Genomic DNA, 22407 nt, shown 5'->3' with positions numbered 1-22407 from the left:
CTGAAGGGCATGATCATGGGCCTGGAAGAACCCATGAGACGGAAGTGGGACGTCTTGTTACCATGCCTGTTGTTTGCCTACAGGGAGGTGCCTCAGAAGTACTTGGGGTTCAGTCCCTTTGAACTCCTGTATGGCCACCCTGTTAGAGGACCTCTCGCACTGGTGAAGGAGGGGTGGGAGAAATCCGTAGGAAAACCCCCCAGGATGTGTTCAGCTACGTGTTGGCCATCTGCAACCAGACACAACGCTTCAGGAAGCTCGCTCAGGAGAACCTTGAAGCTAGCCAGGAAGAAATGAAAAGATGGTATGACCAGAACACCACTCTGGTCGAATTTCAACCTGGGCAGAAAGTGTGGGTAATGGCGCCAGTGGAGCCCTGTGCGCTCCAGGACAAGTGGACTGGGCCTTACGAGGTGGTGGAAAGGAAAAGTGAAGTAACCTACCTGGTTAACTTGAGGACCCCCAGGCAACCCCTGAGGGTCTTGCATGTGAACCGCCTCAAACCACACTTTGAGAGGTCTGAGATGACAATGCTCCTGGCTACAGATGCTGGAGGGGAAGAGGATAGTGATCCTCTCCCTGACCTCCTGGCAGCTAAGGAACAAGACGGGTCAGTGGACGGTGTGGTCCTCTTGCCCACCCTGACCCCAAAACAGCAGAGGGACTGTCGCCAAGTGGTGGGTCAGTTTCCCCCCCTGTTCTCCCTGACCCCAGGTATCACCAATTGGTGCGTCCATGATGTGGACACTGGAGATAGTTTACCTGTGATACAGAAATTTTACAGGGTAGCTGACAAGGTCAGGGCCAGCATCAAGGAAGAGGTTTCCAAGATGTTGGCGCTAGGGGTGATTGAGCCCTCCAGCAGCCCCTGGGCTAGCCCAGTGGTCTTAGTACCAAAAGCTGCTGCGCCCGGTGCCACTCCAGAACTCAGGTTTTGCGTGGACTACCATGGGCTCAATGAGGTCACGAAAACAGATGCACACCCCATCCCCAGAGCTAATGAGCTCGTGGATCGGTTGGGAGCTGCCCAGTACCTCAGTACGTTTGATTTAACATCTGGGTACTGGCAGATTACCTTAACTGATGGGGCCAAAGAGAGGTCTGCATTCTCAACACCAGAGGGGCACTTGCAGTTCTGAGTCATGCCCTTTGGGTTGAAGAATGCCCCTGCCACCTTCCAGAGACTAGTTAACCAGGTACTGACCGGACTGGAGGAATTCAGCACCTCATACCTGGATGACATTGCTGTGTTCAGCTCCACGTGGGAGGAACACTTGCAACACCTCTGTGAAGTGTTGAAGGCTCTGCAAAGGGCAGGCCTCACTATCAAGGCCAGCAAGTGCCAGATAGGGCAGGGGTCTGTGGTGTATTTGGGACACCAGGTTTGGAGCGGCCAGGTGGCGCCCCTACAGGCAAAGATTGATACCATTCTGGCTTGGGAGCCCCCCAAGACCCAAACAGAGGTGAGAGCCTTCTTAGGTCTCACCGGGTATTACAGACGGTTTGTCGAGGGATATGGCACCATCGTTGCCCCCTTGACAGAACTGACTTCTAAGAAGCAGCCCAGAAGAGTGAACTGGACCGAAGCCTGCCAAACTGCTTTTGATGCCCTGAAGACTGCCATGTGCACAGCACCGGTGCTCAAGGCACCTGACTTTTCCAGTGAGTTCATAGTGCAGACAAACGCTTCAGAGCATGGTGTGGGAGCAGTACTCTCACAGGTCACTGAGGATGGTGGAGACCAGCCAGTAGCTTTCATTAGTAGGAGGCTACTCCCCAGGGAACAGAGGTGGAGTGCGATTGAAAGGGAAGCTTTTGCTGTGGTCTAGGCTCTGAAGAAGCTGAGGCCCTACCTGTTTGGGACCTACTTCCGTGTTCAGACAGACCACAGGCCCCTCAGATGGTTAATGCAGATGAGGGGTGAGAACCCAAAACTGTTGAGGTGGTCCATCTCCCTACAGAACACGCCAATGCTGATGGTCTGTCCAGATTTTTCCGCCTTAGTGAAGAGGACTCCCAAGAGGGTGGGTAGTTCTCCCCACTTTCAGCTGGAGGGGACACATGTTAGACCTGGCATCTTTGGTGTGGTTTCCCCCTATCTTTTTGCCTCTACCTCCTGTATTTTTGATGCTGTACTGGATTTCGGTTTTGCTGGTTTAGATGCTTTGGACACTCTGCCACTGCTGATCAGTGCCAGAGTATAAGTGCTGCCTAGGTAAATTGTTATTGTGATTGGATATACATGATTGGCATATTTGTATCACCATGAAGTCCCTAGTAAAGTGCACTGGGTGTGCCAGGGCTGGTGATGACAAATGCTACTAGTGGGCCTGCAGCACTGATTGTGCCACCCACATGAGTAGCCCTAAAATGGTGTCTCAGGCCTGCCACTTCAGTGCCTGTGTGCAGTCTGTGAACTGCCATGTCCTCCTGGTCAGTGTCTCCACTGACCAGGCCTAACCCTTCTCTTTTTGTGCACATTGGTCACCCCTATGGAAGGCCCAAGGTACCCCCCTGGGCAGGGTGCAGTGTATGTGAAAGGTAGAGCATGTACTGGTGCAGGTGACATGCTCTGGTAGTGAATTATAGCCATTTTCGTTTTTCACTATTGTAAGGCTATCTTGCTCAATAGGTTAACATGGGGGATGCTGGCTACAGTGGCTACCAGCATTTCTTCCCATAGGACATAAAAGAGTCTAGTATCATTGAACTCAGAATTTAATAACACATCTTTTAGGAAAGGTTGTTTTTGAATCCTGTGTTTGAGAACAGCACTTTTAGAAAGTTGATGTTCTCTTGTCTGACCTTCCTGTGTGCCTTGGCCTGTTTGTGTATTGACTGTCTGGTTTGAGAGTTACAGGGGCTGGGGATTCCCCAGGAGGCTGCTGAGTCAGCCCTAGGCTGAATAACTGCATTTGCAACTTGAGTGGTGGGAGGAGATAGCAACTGGGCCTGAATAGAGCTGTGCCTGCCTTCCACAATGCTGGCTCCACCTCCTGCTGGGCCGCTGATGACCCTGCCCCTCACTCTGAAAGGAAAGGAGAATCCAGGAAAACAAAGTGCTCAAGAAACACCCAGAACTGGTTCAGACCGGGCTCAGGGCCCACTTGCACAAAGGGAACAAATACTTTTAGGGGTATAAGTACAGGACCCCTGACAACAGAAAATTAGATCATCCTGGAATCAAGAAGGAACCTCTGCCAAGGAGAAAGCTGAAACTGAAGAAGGAAGATTGTCCAGCTGTTGCTCTGCTGGATTGCCCTGCTGTTGCTTTGCTGCCAAGGAGAGGGGAAGGACTTTGCTTTGTGCTGTGTCCCCTTGCTTGAAGGAATCTTTAAGGGCCTGAGAAGAGCTGGCTCCCTGTTCTGAAGTCCCAGGAACAAAAGGACTTCACCCCCAGCTTCCCCTGAGCTCTACTGAGAGAGTTCTGTCCTTCCTGGAGTGCTTGACCCCTGTGTGGTGCCTCTGGAAGTTGTACCTGTGTTGGGAAGCTGGAAACTAAGCTTGAGAGACTTTGCTACAGAAAAGTTATCACATTGCCCGCTGCGGAGCGCATCCCCAACAGTGCGAGGAAATTCCCACCGCTACGTCGGTCGAGATCGTCGCAGCGCCTGTTGCCGCTGTCAGAGCCGTCGCATCCTTCGCTTGCGGGACGCACCCGATCGATGCGGGAAGCCTAACATCGCTGCAAGTGTCGTCGCAGAGCCTGTCGTCGCTGGGTGAGATCGCCGCACCGCCTGCTTGCGGACCGCATCACGTCGCTGCAAGAGTCATCGCCGAAGCCATTGCATCGAGGAGCTGCGAGAGAGAAGATCACTGCTGGTCCGCGCATCGTCGCCCCAGAGATCGTCGCAACTCCAAAGATCATCGCATCATGCCTTTGCGAGAGTAAACTTCCTACGGGACCTACGCACCGGAATCCATACAAGTGGCCTTCCTCCCCATACCGACCGGATTCGTCGCAACACGCCCGCTGCTGCAGCGGGGCTGTCGCTTCGCCTCCCCAGGGTCTCAGGAGCATTGCATCGCTTGTTTTCCACCGCACCAGCTTCTGCTTTTTGGAACTTTGTCGCAACTAAAGGTACTGTGAGCTAAACGTGACGCAACTGTGAACTTTTCACGTAACTGTGGATTATTTTATCGCAACCTAAAGAATTTTATCGCAACCTTAAGAACTCTTTTGACACCATATTCTTGAACTGTGTATGTTGGATTTTTGTCGTTTTGGTCTTGTGTAGTTTAGATTAAATCCCTTTATTTTTCTAAACTGTTGTGGAGTCAGTTTGTGGTGTTTTCACTGTGTTACTGTTTGTGTTAGTACAAATACTTTACACATTGCCTCTGGTTAGCCTAGACTGCTCGTGCCAAGCTACCTAGAGGGTGAGCAGGGGTTATCTCAGAGGGTTTCCTCCTTACACTGACTAGAAGCAAGGGTCCCTATTTGGACAGTGGTACCTAACCCTGCCAGCTAGAGACCCCCATTTCCAACAACGCCCCTTCCAAATACCGAATTGCAAACTCAAGTTGTGATTCTGGAACGTGTTACCGAATTGCAATTTGTGCTTCGCACATACGTGAAAGCATTTGACATGGTTTTACCTATTCTACATGTCCAGTCTACGCCCTCAAATTTTGCCTTGCAATCCCAGTGCTAATACCGAGATATGCCTTCGTACGGTGAGATGGGAGCTTGGTAAACTTTGTTCTCAGTCAAATCAAAATCTACTCTATATATTCACAATGTTTTCTTATATGCTTACAGTACGGAAATTGTCATAGACCGTTCCTTTCCACATTGCTGCAGGTGTACACTGTACATCTAAATTGCCCACAGAATTACATTTTTTATTCAATAATTATTTTTTTCTTGTCTATCAATTTCCAGTCACAACTTAATTGGACCAGGTGCAACTTAATTGCACCTGGGCCATAGATAGTTTTCAACAGCATCACCAGGAGTACTATACAGCTCTTTATTACATAGGACTAGTCACACACTCCTTGCTTATGAGGCAGGACCTTGACTTACCTTGTTTGGAAGCACTTTATCAATCTCTTCTTGTAACTTCTTCTGGATCTCGGGATAGGTTGCCAGGTGCCAAGACAGGTAGTTAAGAGAAGTGCTGCTGGTCTCGTATCCAGCAAATATAAAGATGATGGCCTGAGCCATTATCTCTGAATCTGTAAGCGCTGAGAAGACCAAAACATAAGTTAAAGGAGATGAATAAGTAATAATTAAAATTGATGGGCAGGATAATGTCAGATACATAACTTTGTGTAATAGTCGTAGAGAGTGCCCTGTGAGGAAACATTCCTCCACCTACCAAATAAACAATCTTGAATCATGTTAAATAATAAACACTCTGAAAAATTGTCTAGGAGCTCTTTTGAACAGATGAGCCTCAATCCAAACATGACACTAAGTCCTCCATTGTTGTTCAATCACATCGAAGCCGCTTCCAACAAAAGCGTCCTGATTGGCTGATTATTATGTGCCCTATTGTGCTTCTAGTGACTAATTGTAAAGATGGATCCCTTTTCGAAACAGCACATCAACAGGCTGCAAATCTAGATCGTTCGGTTCCATGTGAAGCTCAGGACGTTTAATGGGCTTTACCTTCCTCCTGGCATCTCCCCGAAGGTTGCCAACAACTTAAGGGCTCACATTTAAAATCCTTCACCCATTCCACTAACAATATATTTATGGCATTACTTACGTGACTAATAATATGTCTTGAAATGGACCCTCCAACACATTATTTTCAAATGGTCCAATAGGGTTTTTATTACTACTGTGAAGTGCCTGGAGGGGCGCTGTTGTACTTGTTTAATCTGGAAACCAAAAATGTTGAATTCCAAAGATCCATATCAAATGATCACATTCTCACCAAAACGTGAAACTAGGACGTTTGGTGTACATTAAAGAGCCCATCACCTCTATCTTCCGGCACATTGTTTAGCTGTGTAATACAAATTGAGAATCGTCCGGGCAGATCATCTCACCAAGGAAAAAATATTGAGTGGTTCATTCAAAGGCTTTTTATTTTCTCGGATAAGACAGTAATCTTCTGATTGCAAAAAGAACAGTGCCTCTTTGAGGCATCTCACTTGCATGCGTCTTAACTCTGGGTTCGATTAATTCTTATTGGTGCTTGAACCAGTGTGTGTTGTCTGAAGCAAATTCATCCTTATCAAGAAGGTTGTTTTTTTCAGTGTACATACCTTGACTGTTTTCAAGAGCCTATGAATCTACTGGGTTGGATCATCTGGTCTGTCCATCTTTGTTTGACCGTTGGTGCCTGTAGATTCTTTGGTATTTCTTAATTTAAGTATAGCATGTACTATCCTAGAACATGGTAGGGTCCATTGTGATTGATTTGCAAGGGAAACCTTGTGTGCCTTTGTTGATGGTTTAGCGGCATGGCCTTAAAAGGTTTCATGTGATTTCACTAAAGTAAAATAATTTGGCTATGTCTCCTGCAGACATACTAGTTGAAATGTTTTGTTTTACGAGCAAGTTAAAATAATGTATTTACCTTGGGGGCAGAAGACAATCAGAGTGTTAACCACAGAGTGGCCACAGTCTTAATGTGAGCAGTAACTGAACCCCGGCAAGACCCAAATCATCTGACTCACAAATGTGAATTGGTTTCTGTGAAGAACAACTGGACCAACTGTTGCACATTGGTGCAAGCAGCAAGGCAGTTCTTGCAGAAAACATATATACTATTAGATCAAAATTTACTGAAACAAAAATAATACAGTTTAGAAATAAAGAACGTAAACAGTCCAAATCAAAGGAGTTAAGAAGTCAAACAAGCAATAAAAAAGTCACAAAACCAAAGAAAACTGGACATTGGGATCAAAGTTAAACAGAAAAAAAAACGCCCCCAGGAATGCAAGTGAAGCACTGCCCGAGTATTGAGTTGACAGTCTTTTGAAGTTGCAAGTAGCAGCTGGCAGACAGAGGGCAACAAAAACACGAATGAGGTGTATGCATGCTTTTTGGAATGCACATCAGATAAGTTGAGGTAGACTGTACTTCACTTCGCCGCTCACTTTTTAAACCCTAGAAATTTAGGCATAGATGTATCAAGCAAAAATCCGGTCGCAAACGGGCAGATTCTCAGAATCTGCCCCTTTGCGACCGGTATTTTTGCATTTGGGATGCAACATCCCAAATGCAAAAATCGCAATTTAAGAAATCGCAAAATTGCGATTACTTAAATTGCGATTGCATTTAAGGAATCTCAAATTGAGATTCCTTAAATGCAATGCATTTATCTGACCCACGAGTGCACGATCTTGCTCTTAGCTCGCTTGAAAACTGCACAGGTCGACTGTTTGCTGTTTGTATTTAGGTCCTTTATCGTCGTTTTTTACCCATTTGGTTTTTAATATCGTTCATCATTATAGCGCTGACATTGTGTGAGCATTTTTAACTGGTACTGTCTGATTCCTGTCACACCCCCATAGTAAAACCCTCTTCCTACCTTTTGATCCCTTTTTGTTTCTCCTTTCTGGCACCTAGCACTTTGGAAGCTTTAACATAGGACTCCGCCCTTAGCGTTCGGCCCCAGCGGTCCCCGGAAGTGAGGCGGGGCCGCATTGCACCGGGGTTGACGCTCTAGCCTTTTGCTCGCCCGCCCGTATTAAACGTCACGATGAGGCGTGCGCGCAGCGGACGCGCGCAGCGAGTGCGCCGCATGCGCGCCGAAGGAGCGCCAAAGGAGGGCCCGTCTGTGCCCGTCCGTGCTCTGGCCGGGCACAGGGCCATGACCCCTGGCAGTTTTCCTTCAATTCCTGCCCCCCCTGACGCACTCCGGTACTCATCTGCAGATCTTAGGACTCTCAATGTCCCTGCTTGTGAGTCTGCACATACTTGGGTGGCTTTGGATAGTCTGTCCAGAGTCTGCTCTTGTTGCAACTACCAATTCAATAGTCCTGAACCCTTGCCCACCCAATCCAGCCATGATTTTAAGAGCTTTCAGGCGGGCCTTATCAACGCCAGATCACTGGTGTGCCACACAGCTGAGGTCTTTGACCTATTAGCAGAAAATGATTTTGATCTGCTCTTTGTTACCGAGACCTGGATGACCGACTCTTGCGCGCTAGTAGTTGAGTTGGCTATTCCGCGTGGTTTTAGGATCTGCCGGGCAGACCGCCAACAGGGAAGAGGTGGAGGGGTTGCTGTGATCTATCGGGATCATTGGACTCTCACCTGTGAACATCTGGATGAGCTGGTGGAGGCAGAACTTCTCCACTTTTGCTTGGAGCTCACTCCGCATTTTACCTTAGGTGGCACGTTAATTTACCGTCCCCCAGGCTATGTTGGCAACTTTATTGGAACCCTGGAGGAGGTCATTGTGCCACGAGCTCTACTGTTTCCCCGTTTCCTTTTGCTGGGCGACTTTAACATTCATGAGGACTTAGGGAATCCCACTGCAGCTACTCGTCTCAGCGAGACTTTTAGTATGGCCCACCTCACTCAATGGGTAGACGCTCCCACACACGTGGGAGGTCATGTCCTAGATTTGGTTTGCACCAACTTTGACATCAGTATGTCCCCCCCCTTGCCTATGCTGTGGTCCGACCATTGTCTGATTAAGTTCGCTTGGCAGCTAGACAAGGATTTGAGTAAAATTCCTTCTCTGGTACATAGGCCACAAATTAATCTGGTGTCATTAACTGAGTCCCTTTCTCGCACCCGTCCGGATCCGACGACGGAAATGGAGGCGGCGGTTGATACATTCAATCTCTGGATTGCGAATGGCTCCGCAGCCTCCACTAATGTGGGAGGTATCCGTCGGATGCGATCAAGACCCTCTCAACCGTGGTTCACGCATGCTCTGCGGGAACACAAGTTGGTTTGTAAGAAACTCGAGAGAGCCTGGAGATATGCCTATTTGCCGGCCGATAAGAAGACTTTACGGGTAGCACAAAAGGAATATTACGCTGCGATTAAGGCAGCTAAAAGTAGATATTATTCGGACAGAATCGAGAAGGCGGATAACAACAGTAAAGAGATCTTCTCGATTGTCCAAAATTTCTTATCTCCCTGTGCCGCCCAATCCCTGCTTCCTTCATCTGCACCTTGGTGTGAAGAACTGTCTTGTTATTTTACGGACAAAATTTAAAAAATTCAACTGGACCTGGAAGCGGCTCAAAAGACCTTTGCGACCTCATCTGTCCATTTATCATCTGATAGACGATGTCCAGAGGCTCAGTTTGCTGCCTTCCGACCAGTATCGGAATCTGACATACGGCAAATCCTGGTGGCTTTAAAGTCCGGATCTCCTTCGGACCCTTGTCCTGCCAGGATCTTGGGAGGGATAGTGGATATCATTGCTCAAGAGGTGACCCAGATCGTCAACCTCTCCCTTTCCACTGCCTTGATTCCGAGAAGCTGGAAGGAGGCAAAACTGCTCCCACTGTTAAAAAAGGCTGGTCTAGATCCATCAATACCATCGAGCTACCGGCCTATCTCACTGCTGCCAGCTTTGGCTAAGGTGTGTGAGAAGGTGGCTTTTAAACAGTTGGATAGTTTCATCGAGTCCTCTCACGCCCTACATCCTGCTCAGTCGGGGTTCAGGGCGGCTTACAGTACCGAGACGGCACTGGTCGAGGTCTCAGAGGCAGTTCGGGAGTGCTTGGACGGGGGCGGCAGAGCGGTCCTGATTTTATTGGACCTCTCTGCTGCCTTCGATACGGTGCCCCATGCCTTGCTTATTGCAAGACTGGGAGCCGTTGGCATTTCAGGGCTGGCCCTTGATTGGCTTTCATCGTTTTTGAGCGACAGAACTCAGCAGGTCTGGATGCCCCCTCATTCTTCGGCCCCAAAGAGACTGACTACTGGAGTTCCGCAGGGGTCTACGTTGAGCCCTTTATTGTTTAACGTTTATATGACCCCCCTACTCTATCTGGCGGAACAGCTGGGAGCCAAAATAATGGCCTATGCTGACGACACACAGTTACTTTTCACCTGGCCCAAGGGTGTGTTGGATCCATCAGTAATCCAGCTTTGTTTGTCAGAAGTCTTTCGGTGGCTTGCACAAGTCCAGCTTAAGTGCAATGAAGACAAGTCGGAGGTTCTGTTTTTTGGCACCTTCCCTGTTAACTTCAAGGACCAGATCTGGCCCTCAGACCTACCCTGCCCTAGTGCGATGGGAGGCCCTGCTAAGAACTTGGGGGTATGGTTTGGCCAGGACCTGAAGTTTTCGGACCATGTAAAAAAATTAACTGGCATTTGCTTTGGGACCTTGCAAACACTGAGAAGATTTTTCCCTCTCCTCCCCAGGGCTGCTAAGGAAACTGTTCTTCGAGCCCTGATTTTGTCTCGGCTCGATTATGCTAATGCCTTATTTAGCGGCCTGCCTGGGTATATGATCCATCGCCTTCAGGTGATACAAAATGCTGCAGTACGTCTGCTTTTCTCACTCCCCAGGAGGACGAGCGTGCGGGGTCACTTATGTAGCCTGCATTGGCTCCCGGTACCACACCGAATTTTGTTTAAAATTCTTGTGTTGGCATTTAGAGCAGCTCATGGTCAGGGCCCGATGTATTTGCAGAGACGATTCTCATTCTATATTCCCAATCGTGCTCTGCGATCGGCCAACCAATGCCAACTGATTGTTCCCAAATATAGATTTGCTCGACTGGGAGGCCAATCTATTTCAGTTAAGGCAGCCTATGCTTGGAATGCCCTCCCCCTTCACCTTAGAGCCTCTCCAACCATCACTGTCTTCAAGAAAGATCTTAAGACCCATCTTTTTAATGCCCCGCTATAACAGACTTGCTCCAGATTTTTCACTCATGAGGTCATACTACTCACCGCGCCAGGATACCCCGTGGTAATAGAGCGCGCTATAAAAGTTTTAAATAATAATAATAAATAATTAAAGTAAAAAAAATTGCGATTTCACTAATAGGGGGAGCAAATTACCATGAAGTTGAACTTCATGGTAATTTGCAAAAACTTTGAAAAATGCACTAAAGCGCATTTTTCAAAGTTTCATTTTACACACAAACATGCCCTTGTAGAGCGTGCAGCTACTTCCAGGAATGTCCCGGTGCTAGTAAACAAGCAAGAGCAGAAGAAAGAGGGAGCAATCAAAGAATAAAATGCACATGTACTGCCCTTGGGATCCCCCCATGATGCAAGGTAACTGTAGATAATGGTTGTTTAGGATAGGGTTGTCTGCTGTGAAATTTTGGCCAAATTAATGTTTATTGTCACATTTTATTTTCGCACAACAAGATTTCTTTACAGAATTTACTATATTAAATATTCCCTTTTAAAAGCATATTTTCCAGGAACATTGGCAAAGCGCTATTAGTTTTCGAATACATTTGTAAACTTGCTGAATTAAACTCATTCTTCCATGCAGCAAGCTTGACAGATGTATTTTATCTTTTATTACCTTTGTATTCATGACTTTCCCCACTGGAGTTGGTGTCGTTGACCTCTTTCTGGGAATCAACCATCAGTTGCATAAAATCCACCCGGTCCTGGAAGCACAAAAGGGGATCCAAGTAAGAGAGCACAGTACTCACAGTCCTGATGGTTTATGGCACTGATCTAAAACCCTACAGGTGAGCTTTGGAAGCCAGAGTTAATTATAATCTTGTATACTCGGCAGGTGCAGCCAGCCAGCTATTCATTTCTTTTTTTTTTGCATGCCCCATGCACCTCCTGTAGTATGTAGCTGGGTGGTCCCAGGCCATAGAGGCGACAACCGCACCATCAAAGTGCAACTATAAACCTCACCCCTCCTTTGAGGCCAGTCAGGTGCCCCCGCCGCCCAACTCCCAACCACCTAAATCAGTCAGCTGCGTCCGGGCAGCCAGGGCTCACACCATCGCCCTCCGCCCAGTCCGTGAAAGAGGGTCGGACCCCCATCGGCCCACACGGATGGGGGTCCGACCAGTCGGCATTCTCATTCACGCGAGCTATGCTTAGACGTATCTCTTCAGCTACTCCCCGTTCATGCATATCTGCTGTACATTTTGGCAGTCCAGGGGGCAAGGGCTGTGTTCAATGTGTCGCTATGCGGCGCCTAGCAAGCACCAATTCTAAGTTCATAAATTTATACTGCATTCTGGTCCTTGCCTTTGGGATTGGTAGAACTCCAAGAAGACACTGGTTAATTGCTGCCTCGACCCGAATGTCTGTAGACTCTCAAAGTGTCTCCAACACTCCCGACCAGTAGGGGCCAAGCCGAGGGCAGTCCCGTGCCATATGGGTAAATGTCGCTGGCTTGGCTCCACAACGGGGATATCCGTGCTAATCTGAGGGGGGTCAAATATGTGCGGTGTAGGTAATGGCATTGTATGAGTTTGAAGCAAGCATTGCTGGCCACTTCCTGGATCTGAGCGAACGCTCGCTTCCATTCACCGTCAGTAAGGGATATCAGCAGGTCTGTCATTCATTTATCCAGAATGTGGGAAATGTCGACACTACGATCGGTCTTAAGTACTCCGTATGAGCGAGAAATCATGCCCCTAAAGGTGCCTGGGTCGAGAATCACCATCAAGGTTTGGGACTCCATAGATTATTGCATATTGCAGAAAGTGTCCCATCGGGACCCGAAAACATTCATGCGCATCGGCAAATGAGAGAAAGGTACCACCCGTCAAGTCCATCACAGATTGTACATGGCAAAAACTGCGCGACCATTGCAATTGCACTGTTCGTGCATATGGTGCTTTCTCAGCACCAACATGACCTCACATTGCCGGGCTCCCGCGACCTGACGAACCACAAAGGGATACTCCAGAGGGGTCCGAAATACCATCATGAGACATACCGGTAGACCGTGCTCCCATCCCCAATCCGCCAGGAGGTCCTGCTCTACATTGGGGCCCTCCGCACACCATAGCCCTCCATACTGAAGAAGAGCATCAAGATAATAAAGATGTAGGTCCAGAAGGCCCAACCCTCCTGTTCCATATCTAACTTCAGAATCTCCAATTTTACCCTGCTGCGCTTTCCAGCCCAAACCAACGATAGCAGGAGACTATTAAGAGTCCCGAAGACTGCTCTGGGAATAACGCAGAAGGAATTCTATAGAACATATAGGCAGCAAGGGAGGTGCACCATCCAGCCAGGGCCACAAGACCCATGATAGATAGAGGGAGGCAATTCCAAAAACTAATAGATGACGGCAAACCTGTAAGGACTGCTCCCATATTCAATATATATTGTGTTTCGGCTAAATGTGCCACTTGAATTCCTAGGTAGCGAAAATTATTGCATTCCAAACGAACTCTGCTGTGGGAAGGTCCGCCACTCCTGTACCGACTAGTGTGGTGAGTGGAAATAAAACAGACTTCTGATTATTGACCTTCTGTCCCGATACTGTAGCAAATCCCGATAGGATTTCCAGAAGAATGGGCATTGCCTCCTCTGGGTAAGTGATATAAAGGAAGGCATCATCCGCACACAAAGATACAACATGAACCGTCCACCCACCGTGACGCCCCAACAAGTCATGTCCCGTCTCAGTTGGATTGCCAAGGGTTCCATCACAAGGATGAAAAGGAGTGAGGACAACAGGCAGCCCTGTCTCGTGCCCGGTTCGATGGAGAGAATTTCAGAAATCACACCGCCATTACATATCCTAGCAGTCAGTAGATTGTACAGGAGGTGAACCCAGGAGATGAATTCCTGGCCCAGGCCCATTCTTGTCAGTACCTCCCAGAGGTATTTCCACTGCAGAGTTTCTAAGGCCTTTTCGATGTCTAGAGCTAGAGCGGCAGCAAGGATGTCCATATGTTTCATGGTGTGAAAGACATGGGATAACCTTCATAAGTTCGTATGTGTACCATAGCCCGGCATGAAACTGCATTGATCCGTGTGGACCTGATGTGTTACAACCCTACCCAGATGCATTACCAATACTTTAGCCAATATTTTAGTATCTTCACCCAGCATTGATTAAGGCCGAAATGAGCCCGGCGTACACGGGTCTTTACCCAGTTTAGGAAGCATAACGATTTGGGGCTCTCACATTGAATGTGGTAGGAGTTCCACCTCCCTGGCACCCTGCAGGGTCCCCAGGAGGCGAGGAAGCAGGAGTTCTGTGTAGATCTAAGAGTCTTCCACCAGCAGACCATCAGGACCCAAGGGCCTACAGCGGGAGCTATATATTTATTGCAGCATAAATACCCTGTTATCTTCCTAGAAGTGTATACCCAGTAGGAGTTCAGTATATTCAATAAATATTCATATCCATAATTATTCAGATCCATTGCATTGAAGTTTTCTTATGCGTATTCATTGTGAACATCCTGAGTATTCAACTGCAGTTGGAGACCATGGGCTACCAGCAGATGCATATTTTAGGGTAACCCAGTTTACCAAGTGCAGAATAGTATCTAAAATTAGCTATCTTTTTCTGAGGGTCCCTGACCACCAAACAGATACACTCTCCTGGTTGTGTTTGAGAGTGATCAGACAAGAGCTGAGGGTGGTGTGCTGTGGAGCAAGCTCAGTTTAGTTGCAGGTCTGAAAGCCAATTAAAATTGACTTCTAGTGCATAATGTACAGCAGCCATCGGGTTATACCCGCACATACACTATTGCTTATATAATGTGAATCAAGAATTCCTTTTTGTATAGGATGATGGATGCTGCTATGTCCAATGTAGCCTGCTGCTTTGTAGGCTACTGGACTCGTTGAAAGACCTCTCCCCCCAAAAGCTAGAGGCGGAATCACAAAGGATACAAACTAAAAGAGATACCGTGGGTGACAATCCCCAAACTTTATATGTTCAATAACAGTACAAGCTCTGTGAGTTATCAGTGCTTCACAGATATTCTTTTTGTGTATATGCATAACATATTTCTAAGCATATTTACAAATCCGAGAATAACACAGCAAAGCGTTCATACATACCATTTTAAGAATTTACAACAAATTATTGACAATATCGATAGCACATGTATTTCATCACCCTAGAGGTGGAACATTATCTTCACCGAAGCAGCTGTCATGTTATAAATGGACGCGCCTTTCTAGTGCCAGTGTAGTACAGCATACCACAAGTGGCAACAACTTTCGCATGACGTTTTGGATGAATATTAAGTGCTCCTCCACTTTTATGCATCATAGAAATATATAGAAAGCCAAGAAAGTGCACTCTGTGACACATCTCCTGCTGTTGCTACAATGCTCTGATAACTGCCAGACAAAAAGGGATACAATGAAAATAAGACTTAAGCCTGTGTCTATAGTCAATTCTTTGGGTGTTGTGTATAATCATCGGTGCAACTCTTGAATCAAATGTATCACAAATATTTGGACTAAAATTTCTGGGCCCTCCCTGACAGCAACATATTGAGTCATGTATACTGAGAATCACAATAATAGATACCACACTTCTTAAAACAATTTCTGTGTTTATTCGTTAATGTTTTATTGCAGAACAACTAAAGCCCTCACTGAAGAGTTGCTTACAAATACATTGGTAATTTCAAGCTTCCGTAATACCATTATTATAAGGCATTGCATCTTTCCTGTGTCCTTATGCATTAGCCTTTAGCGTACATTAAACATTGACAGTAATTACTGTGCAATGTCATTGGAATTACTTCTTGGATTTCCAGACATTTGCACCATTCCCCTGCTGCACTTCCATCAAGTCTCACTGAAGAGATCAAGGGCAAGATTTATCATAGTTTCATGCAACGCACCAAGAAATCTTGCTGTGTTGCGTTAAAGGGAGAGGGCAGGAATGTGCCATATTTCACATAATGTGGTACATTCCTGTCCTCTCCTTGCGTTAGCGCACAATGTGCTGATTGTGCCAATGCATGCACCCTTGCGTTATGGTGCAAGAGTCCCTTTGCTGTAGCCAGGCTTGTTTTTGTGAAGGAAGGGATCTGTTCCTGCACAAAAACAATCCTCAGAGGCATTTTCCTCATTCTAAATGTGCACACTTAGAAAATGTAAATGTTTTTGTACTTGTATAGCGCACAGCTACCCGCAGTGGGTTTCCCGGCGCTTGTACGAATACCACAAGGGAACCCTTCCTGGCTTTCCCTGTGAAGTGTCCACTCTTGGGCACCCCCATGGTGCAGACCAGGCATCCCTCGCGTTGTGGTGGCCGTTGTGGAGACTAAGCAAGCTATTGCCCAGAGTTGCAGCGTGGGACCCATGATCAGAATAGGCACTGAGGCGAGAATATCCGGTATGGGGAATTAATGAGCCCGAGACCCGCCGAGGCCGGAATCAAACCCTGGTCCCTGGCCAGAGCTCTGCATCGAGGTCTGCCTGCTCTAACCATTGAGCCACACTGCTCCACATTGAGCCACAGGGGGAAATAAAGATATTTTTCCTCGTTGCACCTCTCCTGGGAAGGCATAGCATTTTCACTCATTTCGAGGTTTACCAGTGTTAGTAAATCCGGGAATGCACCAAAATCCATAGGGGGATGCATGGGAAAACCTTCAGATTTACCAAGCAGAGCAGGGCCACACAAGGTGGCCTTGAGTTGCTTGGTAAATGTGACTTAGGGATTGCGTTACCCTTGCAACTTCCTGTGTGACGCAAGGGCAACACAATCCCTTGATAAATCTGGCTCCAAGTATGTACATTTGTTCATTATATCTTAAAAATGTATTTGCATACAACATTACCCCCCTGTAATATTTCCACAAACTATGACTAAATCCATCTGCATAGCCTATCCAACACTCCAATAAAATATAGCTAAAATGTTGTGCCGTGATTCTAAGTATGCTGCTTTTGGGTCTGTGAATATCAGAGGTCAATACATCCCAATTCAGGTCGGTATAAAAAAACAGCTATTCTGAGCTTTCTCCTGAGAATGGGAACGACTGCTCGAACCAGAAAATACAGGGTCCATTACCAGGCATTTATTCCATATTCCACAGAGAAAACCACTGGCATTTCCCAGCTTTTTGCAGCAGGTGGAAAGTGTCACCAGGAAACTGGTGTGGGGTTTTGGGTGTGGGGTTTAGGGCAAGATATATGTCCGGGAAAGCAAAGTCTGCTCCTTCCAGTGCTGCTACAGGGGTCGGAGGGTGCCAGGCTGTGCTGCTGTCCATGACTTGTGCTACACAACAACCAAGCGGCCAATACTGATAAGCAATTCCTATATAAATGAATGATAGATGCAAGGATATCAAGCCAAGCAACCAAAAGCTTATTATTTGCTTTTATTTTCAGTATTCAAAAAGATTTGTTTTCATTTAGGAAACATATAGGGAATACATGCAAACAAATGACAGAACATATAATGACACAAAATAAATAAATAAACCCACCTCTTTTCATACACACTCACTCCTAATAGATTATTCGTACAGTCACACTCACATTCAACACCCTCAACACATACCACATAGTCCTAACAGGCCAGTATAATTATTATCAAAACAGGCCTTACCACTACCCTAACAAAGTTTACGAAAATACATAAAAATTGCATGAGCAACTAAACAATTTTGACAACACAATCATTTACAATGTAGCAACAGTTTTAATCACGAAGTGAATACAGATTAAATGGGAGCGGCATTGACAAAGGTCCTTTGTCAACGCCACTCTTATTTAATTTGCTACATTGTGTTGTCAAAATTGTTTAGTTGCTCATGCAATTTTTATGTATTTTCGTGAGCTTTGTTAGGGTAGTGGTAAGGCCTGTTTAGGAATTGCTTATCAGAATTGGCAGCTTGGTTGTTGTGTAGTGTAGTTGACTCAGCCTTACTGATTAGAATCAGGCCCTTCTTTTGTCATATAGTCCATTACCTGTGCAGCATTTAAGTGAGGTCTGATGACTTCGAAGCAGGGGCAACCGCACAGATCTGAGGTGAGGGGTAGGAGGGAGATAAAGGGGTATAAAAAAGAGAATAAAAACACTCTTGGTCGGCACTCTCTCCACCGTCTCTCCCCTGGGGCCGGAACAGGAAACACCTAGGCTTCCCTGAGGCAATCACAAAGCTGCAATGCATTGTGATTGGTCTGAGTGCTTTGGTTCGGCACTCAGCTAGAGAATGGGAGCCTGGGCATGTTCTCCACCCAGGCTGTAATGCAGCCTGCGTAGAGAACATGCAAAGTGCTCATGGCGGTTTGGCCGGCCCGAGAAGGCCGACCAAACATTCATGCACACTTGGAGTGGACAAACCACTCCCCCCTGCTCCTGTCATTGGAGCAGCCCTGCCCCACCCGCAAACCTGTTGAAGCAGCAGGAAAACATAAAATGATAATATCCTCGAGTTATCATTTTATGTTTCCTTCATTTCACTGCTGCAAAGCGGTGGGGCAATGCTCCTTTGCCTTAGCCCCTGCTGCTTCGAATCCTGAATGATCACATCTGGACTTTGTGGACCTAATAATTCTAGGCTTGGAGACACTAATAATTATGGATGCCGGAATTCCAATGAGAGTTATCGCTCCAGTTGAATCCCCCCCACTCGTTATCAGGGTTTCAGAGGTCAAAGAAGTTTCTGTTAGCTTACCTGTAACTGGCATTGACTTTTAACCGAATGCCATTGTTTTCTAATGTGACATCAAAAAATTGTGAAGTTGGGAAATTAGTTGGTTAGTGGGGCCAGCAGGTAGGTCGCCCCCAGCCACCGCACGGTCCTCCTGTGGCGCTAGTAAGTCCTTTGTGCTCCTGATCTCGTTTTGCCTCGTTTTCTTTGCCCTGTGCCACTCTCTCCCCGTTTTTCCTCTGTGCCCTGATCTTGTTTTTGCTTTGTTTTCTGTGCCCTGTGCCCCTCTCTCCCCGTTTTTCTCTGTGCCCTGATCTTGTTTTTGCTTCGTTTTCTGTGCCCTGGGCCCCACTCTCCCCGTTTTTCTCTGTGCCCTGATCTTTGTTTTGCTTCGTTTTCTGTGCCCTGTGCCCCTCTCTCCCCGTTTTTCTCCGTGCCCTGATCTTGTTTTTGCATCATTTTCTGTGCCCTGTGCCCCCCTCCCCCGCCTCCCTCCTGTGGCCACGCCCCCTGCTGTCCCCATTCGCCACCCCGCTCCCGCCTCCCAGCTGCTCCTCCCTCCCACAGCCCTTCTTATGGAGGCCACACTGCGATGAAGGGAGCGACCTCTGACCCTGCCAGCAGGTAGGTCGCCCCCCGCCGCCGCACAGTCCTCCTGTGGCGCTAGTAAGTCCTTTGTGCTCCTGATCTCGTTTTGCCTCGTTTTCTGTGCCCTGTGCCCCTCTCTCCCCGTTTTTCCTCTGTGCCCTGATCTTGTTTTTGCTTAGTTTTCTGTGCCCTGCGGCCCGCCCCCCCTGTCCCCATTTGCCATCCCGCTCCCGCCTCCCAGCTGCTCCTCCCTCCCACAGCCCTTCTTATGGAGGCCACGCAGCGGCCGCGCCGCTGTCGCACCTAAGAAAAGCCCGTCTGCGCCCGTCCGCGCCTGGACCGCGCCCAGAGCCAGAACCCCTGGCCCCCGCCGCAGCCAGAGCCCCCGACTGAGATACGACTCCGCTGCCCTCACCACGCTCAACACCGGACGAACACCCGCCTGCTACTGAGCCACCCCGAAGCGTACCCACGGACCCTTCACCTGCCAAGCCTGCAAATACAACTGCCTCCGAACCTGCAGACCTCCCACTGGACCTCGCAACAACAACAACCACCTCAAATGCATCCTCCTCAACACACGCTCCATCCACAAGCACGCCATCGAACTCTGGGACCTTCTCGACACAACAGCACCAGACGTTGCCTTCCTCACGGAAACCTGGATGAACATCTCCTCGGCCCCCGACATCGCCATAGCCATCCCGGACGGCTACAAAATCACCCGGAAGGACCGCGTCAACCAAACCGGGGGAGGAATCGCCATCGTCTACAGGAACACCATCAACATCACGACCATCACCGAAGACTCACTCTCCGCCACCGAACACCTACACTTCCAGATTCACACCGACCCCAAGACCACCCTTAGAGGAACACTCATCTGCAGACCCCCGGGCCCACGCACGCAATTCAGTGAAACAATCGCCGACTTCATCAGCCCGTATGCCCTATCCTCACCAAAATACATACTCTAGGAGACCTTAACTTCAACAACAACACCACCACCCTACTCGACAACCTCGCCAACCTCGGACTCAAACAACTGGTGAACACCCCAACCCACATCGCTGATCACACGCTCGACCCCATCTTCTCTGCCAGCAACCACGTCTCCTTCAGCCACTCCTCCGGACTACACTGGACCGACCACAGATGCATCCACTTCACCTTCAAAAAGAATACATCCCACCACCGCACGCAACAAATCCCCCACAGACACTGGAGCAAAATCACCACAGACCAGCTCCTCTCATCGCTGAGCCAGAACCCACCAACAAACACCGCTGAAACCAACGATGCGGCCCACAACCTCGCACAGTGGATCACCAACTGCGCCGACGACCTCGCACCTCTGAAGAACCCCCCAGGCATGACCGGCTACAGGAAAACTCCATGGTTCACAGACGCCCTCAAAGAGTCAAAGAAGTACTGCCAAATCCTCGAAAAAACCTGGCGCCATGAACAAACTACAGAAAACATGACAGCCTTCAAGACCGCCACCCGCAAACACCACCAGCTGATCCGCACCACCAAAAGGACATCATTCAAAGAGCGACTAGACAACAACACCCACAACAGCAAGGAACTCTTCAACATCGTCAAAGAACTCTCCAACCCCAACGCCAGCAACAACGACATCACACCATCGCAAGAACTCTGCAACTCCCTCGCCACTTTCCTCCACCAAAAGATCGCAGATATACACGACAGCTTCGGACCCCAGATTCCGCCTCCAGTCACCGAACCAACGACCCCCACCACCACCCTCAGCGCCTGGACCCCCATCAGCACTGAAGAAACCACCAACGTCATGAACTCCATCCACTCCGACTCCCCCTCGGACCCATGCCCCCATCTTCAACAAAGCCGACACCATCATCGCACCCCATCTCCGGAACGTCATAAACATCTCGTTCGCGTCAGCAACCTTCCCCGAGAGCTGGAAGCACACAGAAATCAACGCCCTTCTAAAGAAACCCACAGCAGACCCCAAAGACCTCCGCCCCATCTCTCTTCTTCCCTTTCCGGCCAAGGTCATTGAGAAGACCGTCAATAAACAGCTGACTGCTTTTCTCGAGACAAACAACTCGCTCGACCCTTCCCAGTCCGGTTTTCGAGCCAACCACAGCACCGAGACCGCCCTCATCGCAGCCACCGACGACATCAGGACCCTGATGGACAACGGACAAACAACCGCTCTCATCCTCCTGGACCTCTCGGCAGCCTTCGACACAGTATGCCATCACACCCTTATAACACGCCTCTTCAACACTGGGATCCAAGGAATGGCCCTGGACTGGATCACCTCGTTTATCTCTGACAGAACCCAGAGAGTCCGTTTCCCTCCCTTCCGCTCAGAAGCCACCAAAATCATCTGCGGCATACCCCAAGGATCCTCGCTCAGCCCAACGCTCTTCAATATCTACATGAGCCCCCTTGCCACCATCGCACGCAAACACAACATCAACATCATCTCCTACGCCGACGACAGCCAGCTGATACTCTCCCTCACCAAAGACCCAGCCATCGCCAAACCCAACCTACAGGAAGGAACGAAAGACGTCGCAGAATGGATGAAGCTCAGCCGTCTGAAGCTGAATTCAGACAAGACGGAGGTCCTCATCCTCAAACAATCCCCCTCCGCCTGGGACGACTCCTGGTGGCCCTCAGCACTGGGCTCCGCACCAACACCCTCGGACCACGCACGCAACCTGGGATTCATCCTGGACTTCACCCTCACGATGACCAAGCAAGTCAACTCCGTCTCATCATCATGCTTCAAGACCCTGCGCATGCTCCGAATAATATTCCGGTGGATCCCCACCGAAACCAGAAAGTCAGTCACCCAGGCCCTCGTCACTAACCGACTGGACTACGGAAACGCCCTATACGCAGGAACCACCGCCAAACTCCAGAAACGACTACAACGCATACAGAACGCCTCCGCACGACTCATCCTCGACATCCCTCGCCATAGCCACATATCCGCCCACCTGAGAGACCTGTACTGGCTCCCCGTCAACAAGAGGATCACATTCAGGCTCCTCACCCACGCACACAAAGCTCTCCACGTCATGGGCCCAGAATACCTCAACAACCGCCTCACGTTCTACACTCCCACCCTCCGGCTCGGCTCCGCCAGCCTCGCCCTCGCCATCATCCCACGGATCCACAGAGCCACAGCCGGAGGAAGATCGTTCTCCTACCTGGCCGGCAAGACATGGAACTCCCTCCCCGCATACCTACAACTGATCCAGGACCATCTCACCTTCAGGAGGCACCTCAAGACCTGGATATTCGAGCAGTAGCAGGCCCCCCCTCCCTTCAGCGTCTTGAGACCCTCATGGGTGAGTAGCG

The 22407-nt window shown here is 48.6% G+C and overlaps 1 protein-coding gene across 1 annotated transcript in view; it reads right to left on the bottom strand.

Annotated features, from left to right (window-relative positions):
• The window catches only part of LOC144786064 (cytochrome P450 3A5-like), a 146749-nt gene that overhangs the window by 44784 nt on the left and 79558 nt on the right, over positions 1-22407 (bottom strand). The window contains exons 9-10 of the mRNA XM_078665009.1: positions 11421-11508; positions 5030-5190 (exon numbers count right to left, since the gene is read on the bottom strand). Of these exons, the coding sequence (XP_078521135.1) occupies positions 5030-5190; positions 11421-11508 (249 nt within the window). The remainder of the gene's footprint in view (positions 1-5029; positions 5191-11420; positions 11509-22407) is intronic.

The sequence above is a fragment of the Lissotriton helveticus genome, chromosome 10, assembly GCF_964261635.1.
Source record: "Lissotriton helveticus chromosome 10, aLisHel1.1, whole genome shotgun sequence".
Taxonomy (NCBI): domain Eukaryota; kingdom Metazoa; phylum Chordata; class Amphibia; order Caudata; family Salamandridae; genus Lissotriton; species Lissotriton helveticus.
This window is presented reverse-complemented; position numbering and strand designations above follow the sequence as displayed.